Source organism: Botryllus schlosseri, chromosome 13, assembly GCF_051294905.1.
Source record: "Botryllus schlosseri isolate E-star chromosome 13, Bs_hap1, whole genome shotgun sequence".
Taxonomy (NCBI): domain Eukaryota; kingdom Metazoa; phylum Chordata; class Ascidiacea; order Stolidobranchia; family Styelidae; genus Botryllus; species Botryllus schlosseri.
This window is the reverse complement of record NC_137248.1, coordinates 21,734,952-21,755,612: the sequence shown is the minus strand read 5'-3', so window position 1 is coordinate 21,755,612 and position 20,661 is coordinate 21,734,952. Positions and strand designations below refer to the sequence as shown.

The 20,661-nt window shown below is 38.3% G+C and overlaps 1 protein-coding gene across 1 annotated transcript in view; it reads left to right on the top strand.

Moving 5' to 3' along the window:
* The window catches only part of LOC145453294 (uncharacterized), a 51,915-nt gene that overhangs the window by 23,707 nt on the left and 7,547 nt on the right, over nt 1-20,661 (top strand). Inside the window, exons 11-24 of the mRNA XM_080331277.1 lie at nt 476-733; nt 2,133-2,254; nt 2,312-2,571; nt 3,735-3,981; nt 5,035-5,201; nt 6,986-7,251; nt 8,473-8,617; nt 9,524-10,400; nt 10,838-10,995; nt 12,208-12,432; nt 12,922-13,337; nt 14,032-14,221; nt 14,645-14,868; nt 17,414-17,604. Coding sequence (XP_080187403.1) covers nt 476-733; nt 2,133-2,254; nt 2,312-2,571; nt 3,735-3,981; nt 5,035-5,201; nt 6,986-7,251; nt 8,473-8,617; nt 9,524-10,400; nt 10,838-10,995; nt 12,208-12,432; nt 12,922-13,337; nt 14,032-14,221; nt 14,645-14,868; nt 17,414-17,604 — 3,746 coding nt within the window. The remainder of the gene's footprint in view (nt 1-475; nt 734-2,132; nt 2,255-2,311; nt 2,572-3,734; nt 3,982-5,034; nt 5,202-6,985; nt 7,252-8,472; nt 8,618-9,523; nt 10,401-10,837; nt 10,996-12,207; nt 12,433-12,921; nt 13,338-14,031; nt 14,222-14,644; nt 14,869-17,413; nt 17,605-20,661) is intronic.

Here is a 20,661-nt window from a genome sequence, read left to right as displayed (position 1 = left end):
GATGCTTTTACTCGTCTTGTTAAGAGTCATTAATTTCGTTTTCATTCGCTACAATTAGGGTGTGTATCTGTTTTACAATCTCCTGTAGTTCTTCATTTTCACCACTCGGGATAGAAGAAACTCATAGCTCCTTGGTAGAGCTTTTTTCCTCTGTCAAGATTTCCATTGTTGCGATTCTTGTATTGTCATTATTTCGTGTCAAGATGGGATTGTTTCGAGTTTTTTCTTAAATTTTTGTGCAGTTCTTCAGATTCTCACGAGATAATTTCATTACAATTTATTCTACTGGGTGTAAAATCTTAATACAATCAAATACTCTTACACTCTACTTGGACCCATTTTCGAATAAGGCGTTGTATTAGTGTAGTAATTTCGAGAAGGCAGTCAATATCGAATAACAACAAAATTCAATTTACTCCTTACTCCGTTTCTCCTTATCATATCATTGCACTTTTTGATTTAATTTGTGTTTCAGAATATAAAGAAAACATCGTTTCCAGTGAAAGGGCCTGTCCAAGTAATTTTACAAGGTTAAGTGCGGATGTGTGTGCAGCCTTTTACACGAAGCCCGTTGGGTGGCTGGAAGCATATTCATTATGTAAAACGTACACCGCCGGCCTTGGTTCTCTGCTCAGTTACCTTCCTTCTCATAGCAAGACAAAAATTTCAATGGTTTTTATGAATTTGCTGATCAGTGCAGAACAACAGAGCTTTTGGTTGGGATTTTGCAATGGTGAGTTTTTCGCTTCCAATTTAAAATTTTTTACCGTTTTCAGGGATAGTGACTCTGCTGGTTTTGACAAATCTCTCGCTATTTTCTTAAAACTTTCAAATGCTTTAAAGCAATGATGCTTATGTGAACAGTGCAAGCTCCGGTACTTAACATAAATACCTGGAATAGATTATTTCAGCTTATCTGACTTCAAAATACAATTGATCAGTATATATTCATATTAAAATGAGCACTAATATTTTCGACCGACACTCATCAGCGGCAATCTTTGGCAACTAGGAGAGAATTGGAAATATCATTATCGTATCATGGAATACTTGATTACTTACAATATTCATTTTAGGTCATTGGTTAAAGAGGCACTGCACTCTTAATATGATGTGTCTCAAATTAAAGATGCTTTCATTACAACATTCATTGTAGTACATTTGTTGAATTCGAAGACTTCTCAAAAAACTAAAAGCAGTTTTTGTATAGCTTGAAAATTTAACATTAGTCTGTTTTGTTTTCTGTATGTCGTCGTTTGATATACATTATCTGTTGCTACCACAACGAGTGTAGTTCAAGGTTTGTTGTTCCCACTGTTGCAATGCAAATTCCATGGTCCGTGGTTATTACTGTCAAGTCATAGTTTTTCCTATTAGTTCAATTTATAAATCTGTTTTAATCCCTTTAGTGTACCAATGACTCTTGAAAAGAGGCACCCGAAAAGTCTTAAAGTTGAATAAATGTATTTCTGCAATGTTTCTTTGTGTAGATTTTGCGTACTGACAGTTACCTCAGATGCTGATCATAGCGCGTGCGACTGATTGATTGCTTGTTAATTAGTTTGAATGGTGTTGTTTGATGGTCGTGAATATTGGTGCAAAGAGCTCGTGTTACACGTGGAGAGAGAGGTCGTTTTGTTGTTGTTGCGTTGCAGTTGTGGCATTTTCCGTTTTCATCTTTTAAACATACTTCGCACATGCCAGGGATGTTGTAATGGAAGCAATCTTCAAGTTTTGTATCACAAACTGTCCATTCAATTGAAGATGCAAGTGTTAAAAATATTTTGGCAGCAACCGTTTCCTCAGAAAGCCACTGTGTTCGAACTGCAGGCAAATCATTTACGACTGTGGTACGTGAGACACACTCACTTCATAATATAGGCTGCGAACTATCTGAAACTACATTCTTGATCCTGTCTAGAAATTGATGACTGTGATCACCAATTTGAGTATGGTGGCTTTGTGAGGAAAATGTTTGCTGGCGAAAATATTTCACATCTGTGTATTCAATTTCAGACCATATCCTGTTTAGGGCGCAGTGATCATTTGGATCTCATAGTTTTAACCCAGAAACATGTTTATAATTCACACAGAGCTTTCACTTCTTCAGCATCATGAGTTTTTCTATTCAGGAAATAGCGAAGATAGTACAGGATCATCTTGCGCATACTTCTCAACTTCTCCTAATGAAGGAGTCCATTTCAGTTCGACTACTTCAAAGCACGGCTTCATATGCGAGACTCCGTCTTTTCAAGTAATATATTAAAAAGTATCCGATAATAATGATGGTTTTGTAGTGTGTTCAATCCAGATTGCGAACATTCCGATACTGCCTGTACAAAGAAATCCAGACTTACAGTCCTTGCTGTCTCCTGTAACCCATTGTGAAACTGGAGCGTATGATATTGGGCAGAAATGCGTGACTCTTTTCAACTTTAACGGAGATTATCTGACATCTTCAACGCATTGTTACAAAAATTACCGTGGACACATAGCTGCTGATGTTAATGACATCACACACAATGTTTTGAAAGAGCTGACGAGCGCTTATCATGAACTTGGAATAGTAAAGTAAGTGATTTTTTCAGCTGACATTCGTCAGGGGTCATCATCTGCAATCAGAAAAGAATTAAAAACAACTTTCTATGTACAAAAATATATCATTGACAAACCAAATTGTTTTGAATTCTCTATTAGTATCCAATTACCCATGATAAGCATCAGCAAAAAATGTTCAGGTTTATTTCAATATGAATATATGCTTCCATTCTCCACTAAGGTTCTGTAGCTCCGAGAGTCTCTTTATTTGGTATTGAGGCATCTTCCACTTTTCAGTTTAATATTGATCAGTCATGTTTATTTTTAGAAATTACATGAATTTTGAAGCATCGGAAGGGGTTGTTGAACTATACCACTGTTGAATAGACTTAAGAATGTCAGATTGCTTTGCAATTAACTTTCTGCAACCAAATGCATTGTTGAACTTAAGCAATGTTTCTAAACCCATAACTGCTTGAAACCCAGTGCAATTTAAATTTGGCTGGTGTAAACAAAATGTAGAAAACTTTCAGCTATTTTTATTCAACTTGAGAGTATGATAAAATGTTTGTAATTTCAATTGTGAACTTACTTGATAGTTACAGTAGCCTTCTTAATTGAATTGATGATGATTATCATCCAGCCAAACGTCATTTTGCACTTTGAGTATTATGATTATTACTGATAAAATCGAGTACTCGATTCATTCGATTTTGTATTTGAGTATTACGCTGTGGTTGGAGCATTGGAATATCACTCATATAGTTCAATAACAGTATGAATGAGGTGGAAAGTTGAAACATGTAGGCCTACCTTTTATGTGACCACAAATAATACAATGCCAGTGATGCCATATTTTGTGGTACGATTGTTTGTCTAAAATGTTTTTTTTCCATTCTCTACTATTGCTGACGATCACCGCTTACGTGTGTCAGCCGAAAATATTCGGTTCATTTCAATTTTAATATACCATTCAATTGTATACTGACGTTCTGTATCTTGTTTGACAAATTAACTCGTAGTGGCATAGAGTGCATAATTTCAGTACTAAAACAATATCGTCAATCACTACTCAACACTAATGATTAGAACTAGTACTCAGTTTGGATGCGAGTACCAAATCATTGTGCCCATCCACAATTCTAGTAGGCTACCAGAAGTGTAGAATAATGTATGCTATTTTCAAATTATTTCAGTATGTGGATATCATTACTCTCCCACTTTGGTGAGAACTATGTTCACAAGGAAGCTGCCAAAACTGAGTACGGACCTATGTATTGGTCTCGCGAATTCGAGATGACTTCCAGAGATATTTCCACAAGCAGTGCTGTTGCGCTGCAGATGAACGGAGAATGGGAATTAAAGTCATCACTTTCAACAGGCTGGGCAGTGTGTGAAGTGCCGCACAGTATTGAAAGCGGAACTGACTCATATTTCGGGCATGTACGTAAAATGTTTATTCAATTTACTGTTTGAAGAAAATTTATGGTAGACCCTTGATCTATTTGCGAATGATATAATCGGTTATTTGGAAAGAGTATATTTCAGAACGTTGCTATCTTGGTACACCCGTACTAGCCTTAAACACATTTGAATGAATGTGACTGATTACAGTGACCGTGGCGGAAATGGCATGGGGAGCATCCCATTCAAATACCAGGGCACCAAGTGTGGTAGGAACCAGAATTCCTATGAATGTCTAGTTGATACATGATCATTGACTACGTCTTGTAGTATTTAAAATGTAGCCCAATATATTTGGGGTTAACCACAGAGGTTCTGGGGGACTGCATCACATATTTTAATGAAAATTTAGTTCACAACTAGGTTGCAATTAGGGAAGGGTCGGCAACCTGCGGTCCGTGGCTCACATTGAATAACCACCATACAGTGTATGAGTTGCAATTAATTTTCAATTTTGCACCTCAGTGTATTTGTGTACCGGTCTGCGAAGCATAAAATGTTTCCAACCCTGCTATAAACATTTTACACGACCAAAATATGGCATATGTTCATATTTTTGGCTATTTTTCATCATTGTGAAACAGAGCAGCAGTTAACAATGGTTGAAAGGGAATAAAATTGTACAAAATTGATGCTTTTTGCTTCACTTATGCAAATACAGTCGACAGCGATTCAGTGGGACACTTTAGTCCAGCTCACCTTTGGTTGAATTAAGCGGAGAAATGGCTTTGTTCGACTTGAGCCAAAAATCCATTGTTAGTTTTACTTTCATGTATAACGGCAGATAACACATAAAATAGTGTACTGTTGCGTAGTAAATGCCCGGGTTATCCGGTGCGACACTGAAACATATTATGCTGTATACAATATTGATTGTATCGATTCGCTAATTTGTTTAATCCTCTTTAAGCTAACTTCACTTCACCATAGGGTTTGAATATAGCCTTATTTGAAACTATCTGGCTGTTGAAACCTCACAGTGAATTACATGGCTGATCTCTCTGACACAGGTTTTTCATGTAATTTATACAGATGAACACCAGTATCAATGGATTCGCATGTCTACCTTGGTCCGAAAGTGGGGGTAGGCAACATCCAACTGGCAGAAACGTTTCGATGACGCTGTGGGAAAAAAACTTCTGTCGTGATGATGGCTCTTATTATGCACCCTGGTGCTTTACGGATTCTCAAAAACTGAGGTATTGATCAGTAAATGTACCTTGGAGAACTGTGACTCGTATAATCAGGGTGACTCCAGTCTGACTCCTTTTGCAATTGTTGTTTGTGACTCGATTTGACTCGAGTCATTTTATTGACAGAAATTTCATTGTGCTTTTGAAGAATAGTTAAGGTACTATATCATTTATATTTCCTTTATCAGTACTGGCACTTGAAAAATGTGGCTGGAAACTGTTACAAATAATAACATGTTATGAATGTTGAGCCGTTTGATATCCCGCAAGCAGAGTTGTAAAATAGTGCGTGTGACATGACTTAAACTCGGACACGAGTCAAAGCACTCTGACTCTGACTATAACCCTCTGCATCCCGACTTGGACTTGGTGGTGAATTCAAAATGATTTCACTTGACTCGTATCAAAGCTATTAAAGATTGACTTGTGACTTTTAACTTTGGGTCTCGATTACAACCCTTGGTGTAAGAAATTTCTCATCTTGCTTGTTCAAAATATTATCAATCTTTCAATGGAAATTCAATTCCTTTGATGTCACTTAATGAGAAAGTCAGTCACATTGCTGCAATAAATGATTATTTTTTCTTTGGTCATACATTTTATACAATCCCTGATTGACTGGACTTTCAGGTTTAAGTTTGACTACTTTCTTTCGTTGATAGGCACCATTGGTTGAGCCAGGGTTGTAATCAAGTCAGAAAGTTCGGAGTCACAAGTCAATCTCACTGTTGAAGCTTTGACTTTACTATTCTTCGTTCTAGTCTCATGTCGTATGACTTGGTTCGAGTAATGTACAATGACTTCAGTACAAGTCGAGTCAATACACAAATTCTCTCGAGTCGAGTCATTTTACGCAGTTGAATGAATGACTCGAGTCGAGTTGAGTCACCGAAAAATCGCGACTCGAGTCGGACTCGGGTCATTACAACCCTTGGTTGAGCCAAACTGATTGATTGGTAATTATTGAGTCGATATCGCACTTTGCAGGGTATTGATATCGGAATTTGAAGTAAAAAAATATCGGTGATTTTGCTACATCGTAGTAGCTATTCAGAGAATCATTATTTGCGACTGTTAGACAATGGATATTGATCTATTTCATTGAGCTTCTCAGATGCAGCCTCTCCAATGTATTTGATGTCCAATACTAGTCGTGGATGAAAAGCCATACACATAGATGTCCAGAAGTTTGCGGCTTAAGCTAGAACTCATATTTTTTAAATATCGGCTGAATATATTGAGGCTATCGGCTAAGTTGCTAGTTATCTGTTCCATCGGTATTCGCTGAAAAATCCGTTATGGAAGTGATCAAATTGGTCTCTTACTTCCCCGATGTTCTGTTATTACTTCTTTCATTTTTCTTTTAGAAATCAGTGAAATGACGGTTGCAATCAAGTCTAAAATCTTTTGCCAAGTTTTTACTGCTCTGAGTGATGTATCCTTTTTCTCTAATCTCTGTTTTTTGCATTTCAACATATCAAATAGATCTGCAACATTAATATGTCGCAGCGGTTGTGATGTAATCAACGTGTCATTGCGTCAATAAAATGTCGAATACCCATCATGTCTATCTGCCAAATGTTTTGTAGTATTTCCGATGTTTAGCTTATTATCGACACCTGAATGGGTGATAGGCTCGGATATTACATAGTACCCCATGCCCATTCCATAGTGAGTTGATTCCAGTTTTTCGCAACTCCCCTATCCGTGATTAGGCATGATAATATGATTGAGCATCCATGTTGAAATAAGGGTGACATATGACATGAAAATTTGAACTAATTTTTCAGTTATGAAATATGTGCTTTCAAGACCCGTTCAATTGTTCTTCACCATCTCGGGATGAAAGAGTACTATTCTGCCTTTTTCAATGTCAATGGTACTACCGCAACTCTGCAATGCCCTGAAAACTACATAACTTACAACTGCGAGTGTGCAAATGAACATTGTCTCGGGGTCAAGATTGGATACAGCTACCACAATGTCAACAACCATTCCAGATCAATCGTCTGCGCATTGCATGCAAAGCAAAGTGAACAACCTTTTGTCACTAGAGGTATGCTGAAATACAGTCGATTAACTTACTTGCTACACCGAAACAACAAAATTCTTTAGGATATGGTTGACAGCATTTACTGATGTTTTTTCCTGATTAGAGTCTGTTGAAAAGCTCTGGCGGAATACATTTACAGTATGTTCATTGGGGTCCTCCAAAATTTGAAAAATTTCAAAAATGTTAGGTTGTAATGTCCCATTAAGTAGATTCATGAATCATGATAAAAAAAACATGAGCAAGCGGGCAAGTTTGAAAGTAGCTGCCGAATAGTGGAGGAGCCACCGACCATAGAATGATGAGTAGACCTGCAAGACTAGATATTGACCAGATAATATTGAATGCAGTGCAATAAAAGTAGTACTTGGTGTAACCTTTTAGTGGTGTAAAGTAACGTGATAGTAATGTCGTCTGTCGATATCTATGACGTTATGAATGTCATCAATAAGATAAACATTGACCAGGGTTTCGCAGGTTTTGTTGGGCAATGGACAAGAATCCTAGTTTTTGCTCCTGGCAAAGCTTGTCAATTTCCTACCGGTCTGCAGCAGTATTCTGGACTAGATCCGTTTTGAAATATCTGAATAGATTTATTCTTGTGTAATGTCACCAACTTAGAGGTAGCACATGGCTAAAGATGCTGTTAAAATACCCAGATATCTATGTCATCAGTCACCATCGGGAATACTGCATCGCAACCCATTTATGCATATAAGCTTATGAAAGGTTCTTTTTGCTGATTATGCCACCTGGTTTTAATGCCTCTATTTACATGCACTAGGCCAATGTGGGTGTCTGATTGGCTACTCCAAGTGGTTTTGAAGCCACCTTTTCGTTTCGTGATATCGCTATCTTGTGGTGTTTTGAATTCTTAAAAATACGGAATAAATTGATTGATGAATAAATGGATAAATGAATGAATAGTCATAGCTGTGTTTTGCGGATGAGATGTGCAAAATTACCAATAAAATTTGTAGTGTTTGATCAAATGTATTGGTAGTTTCATTCTTGGGCAGTAATATAATGAAATGCGGGCTAATTTCATAAGATAGCACAAATCTAATACTATCAACATTAGGAGTAATGTTGTGGGTCACAAATGTTATGAAAGCTGTAATGCAAAATGAAAAAGTTGGAGTACGTCTGGTTCAAATCCATTGTACAACTGTGCGGAGCAGTATTTTTAAAAATCAGTAACAAGGTTTGTTATTTTCTTCTTTTCAGGAAAGCTTTGGTGTGTCCCTTGCGAGCCTACTAACGTGATTCAGGTAATAATAACTTCCAAGGGAAAGATGCCAAAAGTGTCTTGCCCAAGATCTTCAAGACTTGGAGGATGTAATCTGTATGATGCAAACCTCCCATTTTCTGAGTAAGTTAACTTATTATTGGAGCTAAACTAATAATGATGCACAGAAACCGCTGCAATCAGCACATCTATAAGTATGCCGATATTTTGTGTAATTCACGTACACATAGTTGGTACTTCTGCAGCACTAATAGTGTAATAGAAAGCTAGTAACAATTAGCAGTGCTCTATCACTGGCCTCTTCCATATTTCTGTCGGAGATTCTGTGTATGGTTTTGCTATGTTTATAGCTTGACATGATCAGTATCTTTCCAAGACTTCAATTTACGGTAAACACACCCTGACAGAACCAAGTACTATCATCAAATGAATATTATATTCATATTAAAAAGGAAAGCACAGAATATTTTCTCCTGACACTGATCAGGCGTAATCGTCAGCAACTAGTAGAAAATTGAAAAACGTACATCACCAATGTTATCACCAAATATGATGTCACTGGCATGTAAATTCAGGTAACCGAGGCGAACAGATACCTTAAATTATCATAAGCTCAATGCACTATTTTTAGATTACAGACTAGGTTGGAGGATTTTGATAAAAGTTGACTCCGAGCTAGGTATACCAAGGAAAAAATGTACTTCCTACCTGATGGCACGAGATCTTTCGTCTGGATATTTTTCGCTTAAATACAATTTTTTTTCAGGACTACATTCATTGCAGTGTAATTCATGAATTTGAAGACTTTTCGTCTTGCCTTTATTTATATATTTATTTATCCATTTATTCGAATGAATTATACTACAATGAATGTAGTTGTGAAAGCAATATTCATGTATAATACTGCTATTCACGCGAACAAATAGAATTATCCATTAAATCTTTGCTAATGGCCTTCAGTCAACATTTCAAATTAATGATGTGAATTGACTTTAGCAATCCGTCATAAACACGTCCGCTATCTTTTAGAGTCACAAGGGGCAAAGGTGAAACATACTGGAATACTACAAACATTTGCGCGGCCCAGCATTGCTACGGGGAAGAATGCGAAGTCACTGCAATATGTAGCACAAGTTATGAAGATTCCAGCATAATATACCCACGTTCAAACCGATTGCACTCAGCGGTGCGCACCTTCAGACTCTCATTACCAAACAGACGAACTTGGACTGTGAGAAATAGTGGTCTTTACGTCTTCAGCGACCGTATTTGCAGCACAATATGCTTCTGGATCAAGCCCGACAATGAATTTCCTACGGGATCACTACTGTATCTAGTAAGCGCAACCGAATATCCAATCCTTGCTTTGGGTCTCGGAAAATCTCGAGAAAATGGCGTTTTCATTGCTCCTAACGATGAAAGACTGACATTTAATACAAGTTTCATATACGACTCCACATGGCATCAAATGTGCATCACAATTGGAACAGTCTCATCATCAAACCCTGTATGTGAACTTTACATCGATGGCTATCGAGCTGCTGCATCGACACAGCCATGTGATGTTGATCAAATACCGAAAAAGGGGGTTATGTATATTGGGAGAGGGGTGGAGGCTATTTCAGGGATACGGTTTGATGAGTATAAATCCGAATGGGTGCAGCAACGAGTTGCACTTGATGACGACGAAGCTGATATCTTCTACGAACCTTACCGCGGTGAAATTGGGGAATTTTCGTTCTACGAGAATTCGTTGTCTCGGCTTGAAGTCCTAACCCTCATGTCCAACTACTCTGTGAGATACACTCGGGAACCGTTTGGAAATCTGCTCACCCGAAAAGATGTGTCCCTTTCGGTCCTTGGTACTGTCACGGATACTACTACATCACAAGAACAGGGTTTTGAGGTGAATAGGATTGAGCATAGAGCACTAGCCTAAGGATAGTCGGGGAATATGTGACTACACGGTCGGGGAATCAAATATGGCTAAAAATTGGGATTGTTGCCAGCAATCGGAGCAGCACAATAGGTCATTGTTAAGGTTATTGTGTTCTGGCGCTACGATTGATCAAAATAATGCGAATTCGGGGATAGCTGCAGTGCCCCGACTAGATTATGATTTATATTTTCGAACTCAGTGCGACAGTACCTTCCATTCATGACTGCTCTTAATAAATTTCACTCTAGGCTCGCAAACCATACCATCACCATATCTGTGCACGAAGATACCAGAAATTTATAGCCGTGTCTGGTTGAACCGTGCAGTCACATGTTTTGCATCTATCTGTATGTTAGTCAGAGTGCATGGCTACGAATTGCGATTTTGTACATTGTTTTTTACAGGGTTTAAAAAGTTACTACATAAATATATCGTCTGCATACGAAACTACATCAAACTCAGCGGTATGGGACATTTTTCTGAATGCTGTCAATTTTCCTGCATTGGAAAGGGTGTCTCCTATAGCTGTGAATGTGTCGGTTGCCTGTCATTTAGTGCCAGCGTAAGTACACCTACATTCTGTGACAATAACATTTATAGTGATTCAGTAGTTTTTATGTGCAATCTATGCTACCTAGTTTATTGTTGCTTTCGGCAATGTTGTGCTTGAAGAAACAAGACAGGATCCCTTACTGACCATATGCGGTAAAACATAGGCTATGAATCGTTGATGGTAATGTGTAAAAGTAAAAGTATTGAGTATGTAAAATTCAAAGTAATGTAATCACTTTGTGTTCATACACACATAGAATTAATTAGCTATTAAAAACACATTGTTGGATGGATATCAAAACCAAGGGTCGGAATCTTTTAATTGGGCCTGGGCAAGATCTCCCATGTGCTGTGAGTATTGTTATATCACGGATACACTTACACAAGCTCGTGCAGAAGAAACAGTTGCGTCTATCACAATAAATTATGTTTTCATAATGCTATTCATTGGTGTCATGGCATAGTAGTAACGGCAATGATTTAAATATAGATTTGAGTATCGTGAGTCATTCAGGAGCAAGGTTGTATGCTGTGTAGTAAACACAAATTGGTGTCACACGATTGGAAGTAGTTTGAAAAAATGCTGTGGTACACAAACTGTGTGTCATTTTGATGTTGGTATCAGCAGTACTCCATTTATCTTGGTTTGTAGATTTGTATCAGCCAATTTTTCTTTGTGTATGCATTGAATATGACTAAACTAGTAATTTGTATGAGCCTAATGAGAGGTTTCACTTCATCTCAACATAATTGCTGGGATGTAATTTTGTCAAGCTTTTGTCCTTTTACCTCGATATGCCAGTGACCAGTCCATGCGCTGAATAATTTAGAGCTATACATTCTTTTAGCGTTACACGCTTCAGTGGTCATGCACTGTTGCTGGTGTGGGTAAAATTCGTGTGGGTAACCTTCTCATCTAATTTTTGGGTTTCCTGAAAATGCTAGAGGAGAACTGTATAGTGAGAAACGAGCGAAGCGTTCTCGTGCGTATGAGAATGAAATCTAATTCGATATAAACTGAATTTGATTTGTGTTGTATTTTTGTTTAATTAAGATATTAATTCAATTTTCAAGTTTTTGCAAATTCAGTAATTCTAATTCCTAATGTGATTTAACAAAACCTGTTTAGCTACAAAACTTATTCTAATCTAATCTGAATAAATCTGAACATATTTTACAGTCCGATCATTGTGGTATATGTTTCTTAACCTGACTCTTGCAGAATTAGTGAAAAGGAAGCATCTTCATCCTATCAGCTCCTGTCTCCCGATGAACTCGAGTACACGGCATTTCGGAGAATAAACCTTAACGATCTTCTTCCTGCTTCCCATTACCGTTGCTCGTTGAATGCAATGCTATATTTCGGGATTGGCGACCCTTTTGATGTTACTGAAACGCCAGTTGAAAGAAACATCACAACTCTACTGCTTCCTGTGCAAGACGTGATGTAAGTGAAACCTCAAACCGTTTCTGACTTGTGTCATGACATGCATTACAGACAATTATCTATTTCCATTGAGTTTATAGCAGACTTTGACAACTAGATAATTCTATTATCTGATTAAACTAATTACAGTGAGCAATGCAATTCTAATTTAATTTGTGAAATGTTTTCAATGCTGTAATTTTGTGTGGACTGATCACAACTTCATAGCTGTGCCAATTCCTTTAACGTATTTAGCTTGGTACTGCGTGTTCGTATGCTGCATTCCGGTCAACGGAGCTTTTAAGGTTTCTACAGTGAAAAATATTATTGAAACTGTAATTCTGTTGATAAATAGCTCTTATTGGCAAGGATCGTATAGTTTCAACACTCGAAAAAATTATGTCTCACTACTGAACTGGAATCGTTAGAATTAGTACTGGATTCCTATTTGAATATTCGAATTGTGTTCAGCCCGAGCTATTTTTATATAAGACCATCATCCATATTCAGGGGGACGTGGACTGGAAGTGATGCTCCAGAAGGCAAGACTTTGACACCTGGAACTGATATCGTTACTTGGAATGCCTATCAATATGATAATGGTCTTCAATACAGATTGTTCCTTAGATATTCGGACCTCGAAGGACTATTGATTGGCAATGAATATGTACTAAATCAAGAAACACGCCAATTTGAAGTTGTTAATGCAATTCCGGGATCCTCATACTGGATCAACATAACTACTATGGATGCGAAAGATGCAGATTTAGTGGGAGAAGAAGTATCCTATTTTGGTCACGTACAACCAGAGATTCCGGTTCTTGCTCATGCATCGTTTGTGGCACATTCCGATACAGTTGATGTTCATTTACGGTGGAATGATTCTCACACAGAATACGTCGAAGGGTACATGCTTAGATATACAGGTAATGTTATGTCGTCTATTGTCTTTTTGAGATACTATTGTGAATACTATTGTGAATTAGGCTTCGAGAGCAGACTTGTAGAAACTAATTTATTTTTAAAATGTGCAGCTAGAACTAGAAATAGTTCCGACCCCCCCCCCAATCAAATCCAGGCTACACCACTGTTTGTAGTGATGACTCTGAGTTAGCAATGGCCGCAAGAAAATCACACAACTGATCTCAAATCACGGAAAACCAACCACTTCCTTTTTAAAATCCGCAACTAGAACTACTAAAAAAACCAGTAGCTAGTTGACCGTCAGCTAACTAAATAGAATTAGTAATAATACTCGATTTCGATTACTGGTGGTTACTTAGTTTAAAAGAGATGTTTTGACGTGGTGGACTTTTAGTAGTCAATCGTCGGTGTTACTGTTACTGAAGCAGAATGATAGACGGTGTCACCAATAGGTGTAATTCTCATAGTTTAATTTTGAGACCATTGAATCAGCACAATAACTAATTGATATAATGATTTCATTCATGAATTTGATCAAAATCTGTCCCAACACTACTTTAGATTTGCACTGCAATGTTTTATATTGTGCTTCTCCCATTTGCGGCCAGCATAAGCCACCCTTTTCTTTAATGCTGACCCGCCTTGCTCACCTCGTCTTGAACCACCCTGTCCTATACCATTTATATATTATTACAGTAATCTCGGAAGAAGATTGGAAGATTTTGGAAATCCCTGCTTTGGTTACGACACACACTGTAAATGGTCTGCTTGGCCTGACCGGATATGTGTTTCGTCTTAGCAGTTTTGTAGGTCAGAAGACGAGTACGGAAAGTTCCTTGGAAATTACTACCATTGCGACAGGCATTTACGATGTTGTCGTTAAAAGGTAAGTCACAATTTAATTTGCTATAGGATGTGTCATGTCAGATATGAGATTTTCTATGCATCCAAGCGAAGCTATTGTATGTTTCTTATATTGCTTTACAGGATTTGTAGGACGAAGGATTTGTGGACTGTAGTCTGAATTGACTAATAATTCTAATGATTTAAGTCGAATGCACATGATTATTCCCAGTGCTGAAATGCAAAAATTATGGATTCAGTACCGTAGTGTTTATTTTTCCTTTTCAGTTAACCAACGGAAAATCTATTACAAAGCCGGTAATTCTTGATTTGAGCCGGAAAGATGACCTTTAATTTTCTTTTGTCAACCGACCACAATATCGTGGAAAATTTACCTTATCGCATGACTCTGGTAGATCTACTACATTTTTCCCAAACTAGCAACTGATACATACTTTCCACGCAGCAAAACATCTGATTCTGTGCTTCTGGAATGGCTTGTCGACCCAACTTGTGCGGAGTATGAAATTTGGATGAAGGCAACTGGACCCCTGAACGAAAACCAGGAGGCGCAGCAATGCAACGCTGGCGAGGGCCAAACGGAGAAATTAATTTCCCTAATTCCTTGCACTGAGACGATTCGTAGATTCCAGAAAGTATTTCTACATGAGATACCAGATCTTCAACCAGGTATTAAAAAGCGGACATTTTAAGATGATGTGGTTGCATTTTCGTGTCGTGCCACGTCTAATGCTATCTTGTTCAATATACTGACTGTGGTGACGTTGGTGTGAATAACTCTAGTTTCCCAAGACTTTACTAGGACTTGAGTTACGCTTTTTGAATAACTGGACTTCACTCACATACTGTGAAATGACTTAACTTAATTTGTAATTGACGTATCAAAAATATGGAATGACTTGTGAGGTATTGCTGCTTTTGCAGCCTTAATTCATGATTATCGTCAATAAACATCTCCTAGCTGAATTATATTTCCCTGATATAGGACCATATTCCACTTTATGTTAATTTGCCAAATAATAAGTATAATTAAATAACGTATAATGCCTCTCGTACACCCTACTTCGGTGCTTCGTACCCCCAAGGTACGCCCTGTACCAGAAACCTGCCTTTATTGAAAGTCAACAGCATTTTCCTTGTAATGGGATATTATTGAATATTGAAATGAACCCGAATAGTTTTGACTGACACTCGTCAGGGGTAATCGTCAGCAACTAGTAGATAATTGTGTGCCTTGGAGTCACCCTTTATCAAAATACATCAGCCCAATCTTTGTCATCAAAAAGAGTTCGTGTAGGCCTACCATTTTAAAATAGTGCATTGAACGCTCTCTTATTTCAGATCTCATTTCATGATCGTGACGTCATATTTTGAGATACGATTGTTGATATACACTAGGGTTGTCCAAAATTTGAAAAATCTTACAAATCCTCTGTTGTAATGTCTTATTCTATAGATTATTGATATAAAACGACACTGAGCCTGAAAAGCTCACAGGAAGGCCGTTAAGATTTCGTGCAAAGCGTTTGAAAGTAGCTGCCGAAGAATGGGCGTGCCACCGACCATAGAAGGGCGAGAAGACTAGCAATCACGAAACCACGGCTCTTGATTGGGTAATCGGCTATGCTTCAATGACCACGGCAGCAGCATCTTGCTGTGTAGGTGATCGAAGAGTCTGCTACCGGCGGCAATTCTGAAACCGCATTGTATGTAGGTTGACAGATAATGATTTAGGATTGATTCAGGGTATGTTGAGGTACGAAATACATGATGAACAAACAACAGCTGCTTCACATAAACGTCTAAAATGTGACCGCTTTATTGTGAAGGGAACCGCCGTAGCCTATATGCCTGGTTTTCAACGAGGAGAAGCATAGGCGCTTATGCAAGTAGCGACGGATTCCTGGTTTCAGAAAGAATCTATCATTATTGAATGCAAAGATAAAGCTTAACAATGACACTATAATTTGTGTGATCTTATTGCGCTCAGGTTGTAGTACATAGTTGGAGTCTTGAAAGCTCTAAGGATCGGCTGAATCAGCGGGTTACGCTTGGCATTTGTCAGATGCTTGCATCAAAATGTATTCACTTGCAAGTGTTGTCAAAGTGCTTGATGATGACGCAGAAAAGAGGTGTAAAAGTAAGCACATACTATGCTGGACATCATATGTCAAAGTCCTCAATAGCGCGCAGAAAAGGGGTGTAAAAGTAGGCACAGACAATGCTGCATAGTGCATAGCATCCAGCATAGTTTGTACATCATATCAAGCATAGTCTGTGCTTGCATTTAAGCATCGTTTCTGCAGCATCATTAGGGACTTTGAAAACACTTACAAGTTAATTCAATTTGCTGTAAACATCTGGCAAGTGCCGAGCCTAAGCGACGTTTGATTCAGCCGATCCCTAGAGCATTCAAAACTTCAATTATGTACTACAACCTGAGCCCAATAAGATCACACAAATTGTAGTGTCATTGTAGCTTTATCTTTGTATTCAATAATGATATAGCCTTTCTGAAACTAGGAATCCGTCGCTATTTGCATAAGCGCCTATGCTTTCTCTCGTTGAAAACAAGGCATATAGGCTACGTCGGTTTCCTTCACAATAAAGCTCTCACGCTTTAGACGTTTTAGTGAAGCAGCTGTTGTTGTTCATCATGTATTTCGTACCTCAACATACCCTGAATCAATCCTAAATCATTATCTGTCAACCTACATACAATGCGCTTTCAGAATCGCCGCCGGTAGCAGACTCCTTGATCACCTACACAGCAAGCTGCTGCTGTCGTGGTCATTGAAGCACAGCCGATTAGCCAATCAAGAGCCGTGGTTTCGTGATTGCTAGTCTTCTCGCCCTTCTATGGTCGGTGGCACGCCCATTCTTCGGCAGCTACTTTCAAACGCTTTGCACGAAATCTTAACGGCCTTCCTGTGAGCTTCTTTCAGGCTCAGTGTCGTTTTTTATCAATAATCTATAGAATAAGACATTACAACGCAGGATTCGTAAGATTTTCCAAATTATGGACAACCCTAATGTACACTGTTCTTTCTAATTCTCTACTAGTTGCTGACGATTAGCCTACCCCTGACGAGTGTCAGCCGAAATTGTATATTGAAGTTCTGTACCTCTAAGAAGCTCTTTGAATGGGATATTAGTCAGTTGATTAACAGCTATATATTTATATTGTGGTTAAGTATTGCCGTTTTGTTTGTAGGCTGTGCATATCAATGCACCATCAAACACCGAGATTCGCAGAAGCGAGTGACATATACCATGTCAGCGACTGTGGAGATATTTGCAAGGTTATCGAAAATACAGAACTTGGATGTCGTTAATGCCACAGATACATATTTGACTGTATCGTGGGATTACCCTCCATATGAAGAACTTGTGGAAATATTTCAAGTAATCCAATTTCTTGTTGTATATTTTCAATATATTTAGACAAGTGATTTGTGGTACAGAACTTCAGAATAACGCGAAACAATAACTTCATATTGTTAATTTATTCGCTAAAAGCTTTTCGACTAACTCTCATCAGTAGCGAACGTTAGTGATGGGGTGAATCAAATTCGAAATGTAAGAACTATTTTGTCTGTATGACGTAATAATAACAAAAACAAACAACTAGTAGACGGGCTAGATACGGTAGTAACGGTACAAAACAAACGTTAACGAGTACATATTCGGTTATAAATAACCGAAAACACAACACATAACATTAATGAAATATTCCAAGAGTGTAGAGGCGTTCCTTCTGGCGACAGAGAATCGGCTTTCGTAGCTTTATGATCGTAGATTCCAGGACCTTTAAATGAAACAGAGAACGGCCACGAGCAAGTATAGAAAATTGACTGTCATTGTAATGATCAGCACATTCTGGATGGGATAAGAGATGCTGTCCAATAGCCGAATTACAAGCAGTAACTTGATCATAATCACGCAGTGTGTCAACAGACTGCGATGAAGGAGTTGGAGAAACAATATTTATTCTAATTTGCCGTGGGACATGCTGGCGAATTCTTTGCTGCAAGCGCTGAGACGTGCGACCTACATACCGACTGTCACATCGGCACGTGTATTCATATATTATGTTGCTTTGATTTGTCGCAGGTAGCACATCCTTTTGCGTTGCAGGCATCAGAGATTTCGTCATGAAGATTATCTGAGGTTCTACTTGTGAAAAACAATGGCTCACTGACGATTTAATTTGTTTTTCAAACCTGTTGGACACTTTCCCAATCCAAGGAAGATGCAAATAAACAGGACATTTTCTAGGTCCAAACGGTTTAACTTTTCTGAAATCTTTGAGTTTACGATCTATGGTCATTTTAATGATATGATCAGGATAACCATTTGACTGAAAGATTGACCGAATGTTCTCCAATTCAGAATCAAGTTTGACTTTACTACAAATCATCAGAGCCCTGTGTACCAGAGTTCTTATCAAATTTACTTTACGTTTTACTGGACAGAAAGAATCCCACGAAATGTATTGCCCACTGAATGTAGGCTTACGGTAAACTGATGTAACAAAATTAGCACCCGTCTTTTCCACTACAACATCAAGGAATGCTAATGAATTATTGACCTCTTTTTCCATGGTGAATTTCAGTGATGGGTGAAGACCATTCAATTTGCTCAGAAACAAATCACACTGGGATTCATTTTCAAATATGGCGAAGGTGTCATCAACATATCTTTGATACATTAATGGTCGATCAATATCTTCGAATAACCGTTTTTCGTAATACCCCACAAAAATGTTAGCCAGAATGGGACCAAGCGGCGATCCCATTGCAACACCATCGATCTGTGTATATATGGTGTTATTGAAACTAAATTCGACATCACAAGTGATCAATCGCATTAATTTAACAAAAGAAGACCTTGAGAATGGAGGAGATGGAAGGACACCACCATAGAGTTCATTGGCACAAATCTCTATAGTCTCTTGAACTGGCACGTTCGTGAATAAACTAGATATATCAAACGAACACATAGAGATTTCGGACTCATCGAGATCAACATTACGAATGGTATCAGCAAATGTGAACGAGTCACGAATGCAGTTACCACCATAGAACAAACTCACCGGCTCAAGATATCTCGCAATCCACTTCGCGACTTTGTGATACGCTGATCCAACCATCGATAGTATCGGACGTAAGGGTACATTCGATTTATGGGTCTTCGGAAGACCATACATACGTGGTCGAATGGAGCCAGTGGGTCTGATGTCGTCGTATTCAGCAGAAGAGATTTTTCCCGCCTTCTTGAGGGTCAATAGTAGACGCTGAATACGAGCTTCTATCTTGGAGGTGTTGTCATTGTCACACGCAGGGCCAAGGATTTCGAATTTAGACTTGTCGCCAAGAATTAAATCCATTTTAGAAATGTAGTCACACTTATTCAAAATGACTACACCAGATCCTTTATCAGGTTTGGTTATGTGAATTGACTTATTGGATTTCAGGGATCTGATGCTCCTGTAGCAATCGGAAGTCATCGTGAAATCACTTCTGTCGATTGGAGTTCCACAAAAACCATGCGCTAAGCTACTTAGTTTGGCTTTAAGGGCCACAATTTTCTCACTGTGTTCCTTTGCTCTGCTTTCATCATCAAATTTCTGGTGATGATGTGACAATTGTCCAAGTAATACCTCAAATTCAGCAAAGACTTCCTCACGCTTGATTTCTGTCGGTGGCACAGAAAAATCCAGACCAAGAGATAGTACCAACTCTTCTGTGTCACTCAGCTCATAGTCCGATAAGTTGGTAATAACCTTACTACCAGCAACTGCCTTGGTACCGTATCGTGTCTTGAGAAGCAAGCTGATGTTACGCTCATTCTGCCGTACCTTCTCATCCTCTTTACGTGCATCAATTTTGGCCATATAACGACAAAACCGTATCAGGTCAAAATAAGATAGAAACTGCACTGCCTGCTGCTTAAGCTTGGCACAACGTTGAGTTACGGTACTCATCTCTTTTACGCTGTTCTCGATCTCATCATGTAAAAATGCACTCTCAATCCTGGAGTTGATGCGAGCACGCGATTTCTCTATCCTCGTCTTCAGAAACTTTGGTACAACTCTTTTCTTTATACAAGCCTTAAGAAAGGCTACATGATACCGTAGATTTCGAATTTTCCCCCGAGTTCTGACCAACTTATTCAGGATCTCCAATTGTTGGTCACTGTACCGTTTGCGAAAGTATTTAAACAAGTGATTTGTGGTACAGAACTTCAGAATAACGCGAAACAATAACTTCATATTGTTAATTTATTCGCTAAAAGCTTTTCGACTAACTCTCATCAGTAGCGAACGTTAGTGATGGGGTGAATCAAATTCGAAATGTAAGAACTATTTTGTCTGTATGACGTAATAATAACAAAAACAAACAACTAGTAGACGGGCTAGATACGGTAGTAACGGTACAAAACAAACGTTAACGAGTACAT